The sequence below is a fragment of the Pomacea canaliculata genome, linkage group LG11, assembly GCF_003073045.1.
Source record: "Pomacea canaliculata isolate SZHN2017 linkage group LG11, ASM307304v1, whole genome shotgun sequence".
NCBI classification, from domain to species: Eukaryota; Metazoa; Mollusca; class Gastropoda; order Architaenioglossa; family Ampullariidae; genus Pomacea; species Pomacea canaliculata.
The window spans coordinates 2,382,759-2,395,958 of NC_037600.1; the positions used below are offsets into that span (position 1 = coordinate 2,382,759).

Consider the following 13,200-nt stretch of genomic DNA (forward strand, 5'->3'; position numbering starts at 1 on the left):
TGAGATTTTGGGGCGATTTTATCTTTTGTTCCCATGTGGCATCTTTTCTATGTTTGTTTTATTTTGTGGGGTGGAGGGTTCTATCAAAATTATTTTTAAAAATTCCTAAAGGTACCAGCAGTTTCTTAATTCACAGTGTGATGTGTTTTGTGACATTACCCTATTCGTGTTACAGTGCAGAACAGCCGTTGGTTGTAAAAGTGTTCATATCTGCAAATGCGAAATGCTAGGAAAGAGTTAAAAACGGATTACGAGATCTTACCATAACACAATATGGACGAATGTGTGTTTCAGGGACAGAGTCGGAGACAAAAGAATTCATGTCTGTCTGTGTACAGACTGTCAACAAATACCCACTGGATGATTACCGTTCACCTGTCTTCATATTTGAGCGTCTCTGCAGCATAATCTACCCGGTAATGCATCATCCCACCCAAACCCACCATCCATAATTAGTGTCAGCTGTTGCTGGGTAGCAGATGTTCAGTCCATCACATTATGAAGTAGACATGAGCAGCTGTAGATGTATGAGCTAGATTTGAGCAGCTGTAACTCTATTCGCGGCTTTAGTTGTGTGAGTTGGACCTGAACAGCTGTAGCTGTACAAGCTAAGATGCAAGTAGATGTGTGAGATAGATGCAAACAGCTGTGGTTGTATGAGCTAGACGTGAGCAGCTGTAACTGTATGAGCTAGGCATAAGCAGCTGTAGGGATGTAAGTAGCTGTATGAGCTAGATAGTAGGAGATGTCATTGTATGATGTCATGAAATTGCAAATTGCCAGTTGCTCTTGTGTTATGTTTAGGAGGAGAATGATGTCGGGGAGTTCTTTATGATTCTGGAGAAAGACCCACAGCAGGAGGACTTTCTGCAAGGCAGGATGTTGGGAAATCCATACAGCTCTAGTGAACCAGGACTGGGTCCACTCATGCGGGACATTAAGAACAAAATTTGTCAGGGTTGGTTTGTTTGTTCTCTTTTTTAAACCAAATGTTTTGGATGGAGGAAATTGACTTCATTAGGTTGTGGTAATTCAGTGGTGTGAGCTTTTTTTTTTTTCAGTTCACTATCATTTGTCCTTGATTCTTACAACTTCACTGTACAAATATTAAAACAACACTCTTCAATTTCTTGTTGCCTTGACATGATTAGTTTCCCCTTTGTCTTGTCTGTGTAGACTGTGAACTTGTGGCACTGCTTGAAGATGACACAGGAATGGAGGTAAACAATTTCTTGCCATATTTTTCTGAAAAATCACTCGAAAGAGTCTTTAAGGATAAAGAGTGAACTGCTGTTTTTAAAAGAAACATACACCAATTCTGATCAGTTTTCCATTCGGACATAATATACTTGCAGAAAGTTAAGACCAAGGGCTGTAAGATTAATAAAGATAAGGAGGTAGCAGTCATTTTAGAATTCAGTAATAAAACAAAAATAACGGAAAATGGCTGTTTCTTTTCTGTCAGTTATTGGTAAACAAGAAGATCATCAGCTTGGATCTTCCAGTCAAAGATGTATACAAGAAGGTCTGGATGCCGGAACATGGAGAGGTGAGTGTGACAAACGGGCTTGGTTTTAGAGCTCTATAGCTAAGAGCTACAATTTTTATTTAAGACTATTTTTGCATGTCCCTGAAGATTTTGTTTTAACCATTTTTATTTCACATTACATGCATGCTTAGCACAAACAATTATACATGAAAATAGTTCAAGATTTCAACATATACACAAGCCAACATAATAGACACATAAAATCATATACTAACAAATATGGCAATCCATTATTTTGTTTTGATTATTTGCATTTGCTGCTGGATAAATCAAGTAGAGTTTGCAGATAGTGGAATAGGCCGACCTTCTCGCTGATCATCGTGGGGGTGGTGTTGAGGTTGTTTTCTATTACTTGCAGGGTGAACCCATGCCTGTAGTGTACCGCATGCGTGGCCTACTTGGAGATGCCACAGAGGATATGGTCAATTCTCTGGACTCTGGAAATGGTAAGTGTGTTATCTAATTTTGTTTGTTTGGTTGGTTTTTTTTATCATCTTTTAAAATCATCTTTTGTAAAATTAGGGAAGACAGATATGCCGTGTCCCTTCACCAGTTATCAAGTGCAAGTGCCTGCCTGTAGATATTCAGTAATTTAATAGTTTTTATGTCAGAGTTATATAAACAAAAAGGGATTAAATCTATTCATTTAACTACATCCCTTAGCATGGGAACAGGAGCATATATTACTTTGAAGATTTGAATTTGGTATGTGTTCATGTACCTTTATTTTAAAAACAATGGCCATACACAGGCACCCACATTTCACCATTTTTGAGACTATTTCTGACACTTAAAGTGTCTTCACCATCAAAAGTTCAATCATTTCTACACAGTATGCGGCCATTGATACAGAAGTAGACATCAGAGTGATCATCAGTTGTGTGTAAGCCTGTGTCAGAATTTCCATCTTAAAAGACAGTTGGATATACCTAATTTCCTTTGTATTTACAAGAATGTGCTGTTTCACACTGAGATTGAGATTGGGGTAATAATTGGTTTCCCTCCCTTCCAACTTTGAACTTAAAAATTGTGATTTTGATTTATCTTCCTGTCTTATTTATTTGTGTATGAGTTTTTGAAACTTCTTGAAATTTGTACGTACCAGGGTATCAGAGTCAATGGTCAAGGCACAGACGCAAAGGTTAATTATAAAAAAATATTACTGTTGTGTCAAATGTTTTATCAATCCACTTTTGCAGAAGAGGATGTTGATAAGGAGGCTGTGTTCAAGATGGCAGCTGTGCTGAAGGAATGTGGTGGATTACCAGTCATGCTGCAAAGGTAAAAATCATCTGCCTGGGATATTAATGAATTTTATTGTAAAAATGGCTAGCCCAAGCATTACATGGGCCTGTAATTTTGTGTGAAATAGGTTAGCCCTGAGTATCATTCAAGGTAACCTGATCTGACTCTGGATATTAAGAATACATCTTTTATGTGTGGACAATTCTAAACACCAGTGGCATAAAAATTTCAGTATCAAGTATCAAGTATCAAGTCTTGGTCACTCCACATGCAGCTTATGCCAATGGCTTCTAATTTATGTGATGAAACTTGAATGTATGGGGAAAATATGCATAACACATTTTGCTGAGTCAGACCAAGACTTAGCAAATGTCTGCTTAAGATAATCTTATGTAAAGAGACATTGAGCAGCATCCCTATAGTAACTTGCAAAAAATGTATGTCTTTGGGTAGGCTGGCATCTGTACGTGATCTTGTTTTGGGACGCCAGCTGATGTGCGTGTTGCTGAAGCTCTTCAGCTTTGCAGTAAACGTCAAAGTGAATCGTCAGGAGCTGATCCGACCAGAGCTGAACACAGTCAACATCATGCTGGGAGCACTGAACCTGGTAGGTAGTGCTTTTCCATGTTTCTTGCACTCCCCTCCACCCACACACACACCCGCCTATGGGTGGCTGTCCACAGGTTTGCACCTGATTGTCTTGATATGGGGATGACAGATGTTTTAGATGTCAGGAGGGTAGTGATCATCTCTTAAATTTTTTTTTAATTCATGCTGATGTTTGTAATGGATATTTGGAATTCGGCAAGTTTTGTAAAGTCATATTTGAGGAGCATAATTTTATAGCTGTGTATTTCTGTATGTGATGTGAGAGTGTGTGTTTTTATATATATCTGTGTGTGCAGGCACTGTGGGCAGAGCAAGAGGGGGAACTGTAAAGGGTCAGACAATCACAGAACAAGTGTTAAATATCCTAGAGGTCATCCTACTGGAAGCCAGTGAACAGCCTCCTGAGCAGTACAGTGTAAGTGCACAGCAGTGTAATACTGAGTAGGAAAATGTTGAATATAAGTTAGCCACTAAGCATTATAGGACTTCTTCATCAAGTGTAGCAGACAACCTGTTAGAAGCTTTGAGGCTACAACCATGGACATGTATAGGTGGACTGCTGTCTTTCTGCCGAGACGAGCGCTTAGCCTCTTGTGAAGTTCTAGCAGTTGTAGCACCTAAGCTCCTATTAGTTGGGTCATCTAGAAAATTTCCATGGAAGATTTCATTTTTGGATAGTTAACTGCACCTAATGTATATTGCTTCCCGCATGGTGCAGTTAAGATTACATACAGTAAGTCCTCACTTGACATCATTTCATTGTAACGTTGATGTGGAAAAACTGGGACCACTGTAGGGAGTTCTCACATTCTTCCCATTCCTATGTAGGTTCTTTCCAGGTGCTTTGGTTTCCTCCCACATTCTGGGTCTTTATTTATTTAGAAGCGAAGTTTCTATAAGAGGTACCAGTCTCTTAAAACTAGCAAAACATGCAGTCTCTGTTGTGTAGTGTAAATACCAAACAATAAATTATAAAACAATTAGAGTGTTTTGTAGATGCTGAACAACTTGATTAGGTGTGGTGTACATGCTTATGAGTGATTACTGAAGCCAGATAATCTGCTCTTGCTGGCTTTTTGCAGGAGTTCTCCAAGCTGTGTGGAGATAAAGAACAGCTCAAGCTGCTGTTGGACCGCATCAACAGCCATTTTGTGCAGTCTACTCCCAGTGTGCGTCAGGCCCTCATGCGCCTCATCCCGTTCCTGGCCTTCGGTGATGTCGATAAGATGCTGGTGTTGATCAACCACTTCCTCCCCTTTCTTGATTTTGACAAGTCAGTTTTGTTTTCCCATGCATCTATTTTCTTATTAATTTTAGCAATTTTGATAGGAAGGACCAAAATTGTGGGTCAGAGATTCTTGTTCTTGACCTCAAGAATTTGTTGTTTGAATGTTTTAGTAGCTTTACCAGAATGCTAAACTGATGGCACTGAAGGAGTTGGAAGACAGGTGAAAACGTGAATGGTCTATTGTTGTTCTGTCATCAGGTTTGATGATGATCATGGTCAAGACGAGCAGATCCATCTTGACTGCTTCTGTGTCATTGCCAGTGGAATAGAGGTTGGTAGCACATCACCGACATCTGGTACAAAAAAATTAAAACACCTGCTATTAATTTTTTTAGTTTTGGTAGTTCCACTTACAGTATGCATGTATAGGGATGAAGATGAATTACCTACATTGTAATTACATGTATGCATAGGTATATGTATATATACACACAAACACACCTCTCTGTCTCTTACCCACTGTGTCTAATGGAATAAAATGGTGTTTCAGAGTAATGCCAATGGAGAGAGGCTGAAAGACGTCATTTATGAACATGGTGTGGTTCAGAAGGCAGTGGACTACATTCTCAAACATGCTCCAGAAATTAAAACCATGCTTTCGTAAGTGTTCTGGTCTCTGTCTTTTGCTGTCAGACAAGTGCTGCAATACCTCTGGTGTGGATAGACTTTACTTGCAGTTTCCTTTGACAAAATTTGAACTTTTCCTTAATAGCATCTGACAGGCCTACTTTAAGAATCTAAAGAGCCTTAATGCCTTGCAATCTGAACATTACTCTGAAACCAAATAAGTTCTGTTTTACAAAAATTGTTTTCATGCAGGTGTAAAAGGACTGATATGATGCTGCTTTCCTCTTGTATATATTTGTATCTGATGGATTTTGAGCAGGTATTAGCATAGAGAAACAAAATTAGAGGAATTTATGTTTGTTTCTGTGTTAGCATAAATGCTACTGAAATATTATTGAAGTATATAACTAGTGAGATTTGAAAACTCGTTAAACAACTGACTTGTTGTAGACAGTTGATATTGCTTGCTACAGGACTGACTCAGAAGTGTGGAAAGAATTTGTGAGTAAACCCTCCCTTTCCTACGCTCTCCGCATACTGACAGGACTGTGCATCAAGCATTCCAAGACCATTGTAAGCCTGTGCTTTCTTTCGTATATTCTTGGCCTAGACTGTTAGCAGGATTATACTCAGTTGTCCTTATGGAGCTATGCATTACTCTGAAACCATTGTTTGATTCAAAATTCTTTGATTAGAAAAACCAGACCTCATTACAACAATTTTGTACCTATCATTTTTTAATTTTTATTTCATTTCACATTATAGCAATACAAATAACAATAACAAAACACACAAAATGGGAAATCAAAAAACCCAAACCCAAAATAAAATGCACCCACATACATGTATACATGTACATCTACACACACACACCTACACACCCACACAAGTATGCATGCACACAGATATATTCTTTTTTTTCACCTCCTTTTCATCATTCTTGTATACCTGCTTGCATACAATTGCGCAAATGAAAGTATTATTACATGCAGCAAACGGCTGCCATAGTTGCTTATTAGATTGGTACTTACATAAGTTCCACAGTAAGTCAAAAGGAGTGCGGTCCTTATCTTTAAGTACATCCCACTATATAAAATCTTTTGGAGTGTATATCTCTTTTTACCAGTCACACTAACCCTAGAAGTATCATAATGAACTGCGTTTGTACATATCATTTTTGATTTTCTTGCTGCTCTTTTTTGTTGTAGATTTCATTTTAAGTTTGTTCATTACATTGTCTTAGTGACTGAGTGTTTTTTGCTTATTATTGCTGATCATTGATAGCTTGCATTATTTTGTAATCTCTTTTTGTGGTGTTTATATAATTCCTTAGAATGGAGAGTGCAGCCTACTTGGCTGTAATCCTGCATGATATAAATAATTAAATTTACTCTTTGAGTTCTAGGTTGGATTGTGTGTAAAAACAGTCTGAAACTGTGTGTTTCAGTCAGTGTTTTTTGTAAAATTAATTTTGAATTCTAATTATTAGTCATCATAAGTTTTAACATTTCTTAATGAAGACAGAGGAGAGCAAGGTCCCTGAGATATTAAAAAAGTTTGGCATCAGTGGAAGATGACAAAATCATAAATTTGTTGTGGCTTCCCCTTTAAATGTTTTAAGGACGTGAGAAAATGGAACAATATAACATTTAAAATAATTGATTGTGATTAGAGGAATGTGAGATTAGCCATAAGATTATCTACAATTGTTTTTTTATTCTGATTACCTTTCCCTCTTCGCCAGAATCTGATTGTAGAGAGGTGTGTACCAATCCTGCACAAGTTGGAGCAAGTGTCATCAGATAAACATGTAGGCACACTGGCCGAGAACCTGTTGGAGGCACTAAAGGAGGATGCAGCTGCCGCACAGAAGGTCAGTTCTTGGCATGCAGAAATGCTTTCAGCTGTTTAGTTGCTTTTTGAGATTGTTTTGTGAAATATTTCATCAGCCTGTCAAGTTTCTCAGGGCAACATCACCAGTTCTTCATATCTTTATATTGCCTTAATGGGATCTTAACATTTAGAGAGTTTGAATATTGTCTTCATGCTATTTAAGTCACTGAAATTTATAACCATAAAATAACACTTTCTGGAAGATTCCTTTGCTGCAAGTTTGGAATGTACCTCTTCCTGGTGCCTGTTGTTAAGTCTAAACCTCGTTCCCTCTGTGCTGAGAATCATCATAATTGGACTGAATCATTTTTTTGCCCTGATCAAAGTAGCTTTCTAGTTTTTGAGGTTTATATGCATCCTTGGACCCGTGTTAAATTCAGCTGAAGCTCACAATAACACAGGAACTCATTCTTGGTAACAGCTGTTATATCCATGGTAGACAATTGTTAAAGTCACAACTTAGATTCCTGCAGACAGTCCTTCTGAATGCAGGTTTTCCTGTGTTCATGTTTGCTGCCAGCTACATCAAGATTTCTGTTTGACAGATCGAAGATGTGCGACAGGAAACCAAAGCTGAGAAAAAGCGACTAGCCATGGCTGTTCGCAAGAAACACCTGGGTGCACTTGGCATGACGGTCAGTTGAAAGCTTTGTGAATGTTCATGTTGGACTGTTTGCTTATGCATGTGGGCGCTTTATTGCAGTGTGTGTTAGTTGCTGTAGTGTATGGGTGCTTTATTATTGCGGTGTTAGCTGATCTAGTGTACGGGTGAACTTTCTTGAGAAGGATGAAGGGAAGAGGTGAAGCCAATGTTTAGGTTTTGAGAATGAAAGGTGGAGTGGTCTTGCCAGTAGCTGTAGTTGAAATACATACAACTCTGATAATGCAGAGACAAGAAAATATACAGTCATGTGTTCTGATAAAAGAGACCTCTGTTTTCTAGTCTAAAATGTGGTGTTTTAAGATGTTGCCAGGCATAAATGATTTCTCTGTGACAGTTACTTGTAATTTCAAAACATTCTCCAGTAGATTTTTGATTAAATTTTCTTATTACTTCACTAGAGAACTGAAATTAAAGGAGTGATCAGACATCAGTTCATATTGAGTAAACAAGTTTTTTAAAGAAAATGCTAGTAGTTTGAATTGTAGATTCAAGAAATTATTTTCCTGACATATTTCAATACATCAATCCATACCAATACACACAATCAACACCAGTTCCACCAGAGCTAATCCTTATATTTGTTGAAGAAGCTGGGGTTTATGTTGAATTGATTCCTTGTGGAAAGTAGTGTAACCTGTCTCGGTACCCATGCTTTTAACCTAGATCACCTGTGTGCAGGCAAATGAGAAAGGACAGGTGACTGTCAAGAGTTCTGTCTTGAAGCAAATGGAGGACCTGAAGGAAGAAACAGGCCTTACCTGCTGTATATGTCGTGAAGGATATCGCTATCAGCCTCAGAAAGTAAAAGATACCTGTTCTTAAGTCCTTGTGTCTTACCATTCTTTAATATCAAGTATTTAACAGATTATAGCCTGTATTTTAAATGAAATGGTAAATCTTCATTAAATGTGAAAGTGATTCTGTGAAAACAGCTGACTTTGAACACTATCATTTATTGCCTGTTGTTAAACACATGCTGGTCTTCAAACTATACTTCTTGACTTGTTTTGGTAAATATCTAGTAGAATAGCAAGGTTTGAACGCAGAAAATTCTTTCATTAGGTTTTGGCCGTTTACACCTTCTCCAAGCGGAGCAATCTGGATGAGTTTGAGAACAAGCCACGTAAAACTCAAGGGTTTACCACTGTCTCTCACTTCAACGTTGTACACGTAGACTGCCACACTGCAGCTGTCAGGTATGGAGATAGCATCAGTTTTGTTTAACCTTGACAAGCTGTAACTCATCTCGTTGCTGTGAAAACTGAGTTTAGGGCTAGTGGCTGCTTCCAGAGAAATATTCTTGCCAGCAATTTGTTGCAGACATGCCCGTGGCCGAGAAGAGTGGGAGAGCGCGACTCTGCAGAATGCCAACACCAAGTGCAATGGACTGCTGCCTATGTGGGGACCACAGGTTCAAGAGTCTGTGTTTGCTGCCAGTTTGGCCAGGTAGGCATGTCGTTGTTATGTTAGGAGTTGCTGCAGGTAAAGGGACCCACATATGTCACTAATTCCTTCATTTTTGTGTATATTAACGTGTTCATATTTTGTGACATTTACCTGTATGTGACAATCTTTTATAACTGATACTGACCAATAGATAACCTCCCATCATGCCTGTCCATATGATAACTGATAGCAGAAGATCTTTTGTGAAGAACACCTGTACAGTTTTCTGGTCAGTGGTGTCTGTAGACAATACAGATTGTTTTTTTGTGACCATAGGCATAACAACTACCTTCAAGAGTGCACGGCAGTGAGGGACATCACCTACACCTTCAACATCCATGACCTCAAGCTGCTGCTGCTGCGTCTGGCCCAGGAGCGCTCCTTCAGTGAGGACAGTGGTGGTGGGGGGAGAGAGAGTAACATACATCTCTTGCCCTTCATGATGCACATCACCCTTTACGTCATCAATACGTAAGTTTAGTTTACTTTCACTATTACTCTCTATATTATTATCACCTTAAGTCAAAGTACAAATTTTCTAATGTTCTCAAGAAGAATGGTAGCTATCATCTCAACATTCTTTACGTGTTTTTGTCATCTTGGCCATCAGACTATCCTTAACTCTTACAACATACGCGCATTTTATTTTCTAAAAATATATCTTGTTCATCATATGAAGATCTTCATATTTTATATCCATCAGATACAAAGAGAGAGAAATCAGTATTTTTGCACATGTCATTTGGTCTGTGGTGTGATACCTTTAAAGGCGTTTAATATGCTCATTTAAAATCTAGAAAATGTAGACAACATGGCTGTATAATAAATAATTCTTGTTGGTTGTGTTTGTGCAGCACCAGAGCATACACACGAGAAGAGAAGAATATCGCCAACTTTTTGGACATGCCCAAGACCAAATGGGTTGAGAACTGCTTTGAGGTGAGATCTTTAAGTGATGTATCTACTGCTATTTCTTGTATCTAAATATATCTGTGCATCATTATAACTTTGATGACTATAGTCTTTCTTTTTATGCCCAAGTTTTATTCTGCATCCATCAGTCTTTGCAGTTTCACATTTTGTGAAATATGCATTGAAAGAAATATTGAGCTGGGAGAAACTTTGTTGTTGCATTGTTTAAAATTAGTATTGTGATTTTGTTTCCAACACAACATAATAATGTTTAATACTAATAATGTCTGTTTGTGATGAGAGATAAATATTGAGATACAGGTATTTTGAAGCAGCTGGGTATTTTCTGAAATATTATTTGCACTGCTTGGTTCAAGAGTTATCTTACAAAATTGAAAGTCCAAGCGCAGATAAAGCCTGGCATTGAAAACCTTATTTGTCCCAAAAATCTTTATGGACCAGAACTTGAAGTAGCAGGGGGACATTTTGTTATGAAGTGTTATGAAAAATCGTCATGATTATGAAAACGACAAACCTGTATCACGAATTTGAAAGCTTGGCAAACCTGTGTCATGAATATGAAAGCATGGCATACTTATGTCACATTTCTTCCTCTGGGCAGACTGAGGGTGTGCTATACTTTATGGTGCTGGCCATGCATATACTGCCGCCCACCAAGTGGCGTGAAGTGCGAGCCAAGTTTCTGGAGCGGCTCCTGATCACAGCTCACCTGCGTGGGACATCACAGATCGGCGCTAAGACGTGAGTGGCTCTGCTGCAGTTGTTAATTAACTCTGCATACTGCAGGGCAGAAACAAGATAGTATGCTAGTTTTCTGGCTGCCCTGTCCCTTCTTTGAAAGATGAGAGAGAATGAGAAAGAGAAAATCATCTGTTTGATTGTCGGCATGTTTGAACACGTCTTTGTTCACTTTTTTTTTTGGGGGGGGGGGTTGGTTGACTCAACAGTTAAGTCTGCAAAAGTGCAGCTGTATGAGAAATGAAGGTCAGGAGCTAGGGCTCCCAGGTTACAATGGAAAGAGAAAGGGGGACGCAATTAATTATTGTGGATGACTCTTGGTGTGGAAAAGTGTAGGAGCTGTCTTATCTGCTGTAAATTGATTGGATTATGAAACCCAAATAATACTTCATTTGAACATTGTGACAAAAAATGATATAATGTAATTACTAATTTTCACAAGCAAAGTGTCAACTAAACATCCTTCTCCCTCACGACTACTTAGCGCCCCTTTGGTGATGAAAGTGATATTGTAGTAGTTGTGGATATGCAAATGAGCTTCGAGCCAATTACTCACTGTGTGTGCAACCTTCTCATATTTTAATAGATAAGAAGTTTTGTTGAAATATTGATGTAGCTTTTGGAAATTGAGTGTGAGTTTTCAGTTATCTACTCTGTGTACCCAAATACTTCTTACTGAAGAGTTAATAGTTCTACTAATTTTGAATCACTTGAAAACTCCTCACATCGAACGACCATAATTCTAAATCTCTTTCCTTGTCAGCAAAGGTGCTGAAGAGACTGACAGTACTTTGTTCAGGGCAGCTGAACAAACTGTTAGCCTGATATTGTGCTGCTAACGTTGTACTGGAAACTCATTGGTCTTTAAAGGCTGGGTACACAGCCTGACTAGGCGCTAACTAGGTCTAAACCAAGCAGTCAGCTAGATCATAAAATACTAGCATGTTAACTGATTGTCTTTGTTGTCCAGTTTAGCGGTGTGCTGAGCGCCTCTGGCCCAGGTGGGTAGGGACTGGGGGAAAGGAGGGGGCAAAAAATAAAGAATTTCTTTGAATGTTTTTGGAAGCGTGCACTGTTGACATTGCTGTATTACATATGTTGCAGCCCCATTGACAGGGAGCTGAAAGATTTCACGCTGTACAAAATGTACCTCCTCCTCTTTGGCTTCATCAATGGCATGTATGAGAAAGTGTTCAAGGTAAGAACATGTGGTTGGTTCACTCAGCTGCATGTATATAAGAAAATGTTCATGGTAAGCCCATGTGCTCAGTTCATCAGCAGCGTGTGTAAGGTGTTCGTAGTAGGATCATGCGTTCATCAGTGGTATCTGCGAGAAGGTGTTGGAGATAAGATCAGGTGTGCAGGTAAAGGGCTGCCCCGTTAATGTTACGTCTGTGTTGAAGGAAAGGGTAAGGTGGAAAGGGGGACAGCAGTAGGCGTGACGGCTGGTTCTGTTCGCTCGAGCGAGACTGGCTTCCGCAGCCAAAAAAAAAAGAAAAACCGATTAAGCTACAAAACCACCCCATCTATTCCCAGTTGGTCCTTTCAATTCCCTAAACACCATGTTACTGAGCTGTCCCTTCCCAACCAAGCCTACTAATCGTGACTCGGAATCAGACACTATAGACTGGAAGACTGCTCCTAAGAGTTATTAGCTAACTCAACCTTCTTGCTTTGTGCTCCATTCAAGATAAGCGTAGCTTTGATTGCAGGGGCTTAATCCTGTTGTATAAACAGAATCATTCTCACGTGACGTACAACTGTTAAGTTTCCATTAAAAGTTTGAGCGTTTAGTTCCATACGGCAACTTCTTCATTATGCATCAACAGACCCACCATTCCTACTACAACCGAATGAAATCTCTCCGCTGTCCAAATACTCTGGTTGTTAGCCCGCTATCCCGACCACTTCTAGCGCACTGTAGTTGCGACAAAGGGTGTGTTCCTTACCGCGCGGACGTCGTGTCTGGATCAACAGTCGTGTAGGAGCCTAACCCCGACCAGTGCTTGCAGGCTTAGCTCATCTTGTCAGGCCAGTCGCTACCCGGGGGTACACCGTGCAGGTGCCGAGACACGCCGTCTAGTGCGGCGGTTACGTTGGGTGACTTGGACGAGGGTGCATGCGATGGTAACACTGGGGTTGGAATGTGTCAGTGTCAGTAACATGCTAGTAGAGCAAATTACCATTCGCATATGCATAATTTCCTGGATTGGAGCCGGTGTTGAAAACTACGCCCAAACTAAAATGATCAGATTAGACGATAGTGTG

General features: G+C 39.3%; 1 protein-coding gene across 1 annotated transcript in view; it reads left to right on the forward strand.

The window, feature by feature from the left end:
* LOC112575152 (E3 ubiquitin-protein ligase UBR4-like) overlaps window positions 1-12,130 on the forward strand; it is a gene marked incomplete at its 3' end in the record, with an annotated part of 72,910 nt that extends 60,780 nt beyond the window's left edge. Inside the window, 22 exon segments of the mRNA XM_025256784.1 lie at window positions 295-416; window positions 805-958; window positions 1,177-1,220; window positions 1,466-1,549; window positions 1,908-1,995; window positions 2,749-2,830; window positions 3,248-3,401; window positions 3,700-3,721; window positions 3,724-3,818; window positions 4,486-4,676; window positions 4,890-4,962; window positions 5,182-5,291; window positions 5,732-5,831; window positions 7,003-7,131; window positions 7,697-7,786; window positions 8,494-8,616; window positions 8,878-9,011; window positions 9,136-9,261; window positions 9,538-9,732; window positions 10,116-10,200; window positions 10,796-10,935; window positions 12,037-12,130. Of these exon segments, the coding sequence (XP_025112569.1) occupies window positions 295-416; window positions 805-958; window positions 1,177-1,220; window positions 1,466-1,549; window positions 1,908-1,995; window positions 2,749-2,830; window positions 3,248-3,401; window positions 3,700-3,721; window positions 3,724-3,818; window positions 4,486-4,676; window positions 4,890-4,962; window positions 5,182-5,291; window positions 5,732-5,831; window positions 7,003-7,131; window positions 7,697-7,786; window positions 8,494-8,616; window positions 8,878-9,011; window positions 9,136-9,261; window positions 9,538-9,732; window positions 10,116-10,200; window positions 10,796-10,935; window positions 12,037-12,130 (2,435 nt within the window).
* Between the last annotated feature and the right edge of the window lie 1,070 nt (window positions 12,131-13,200).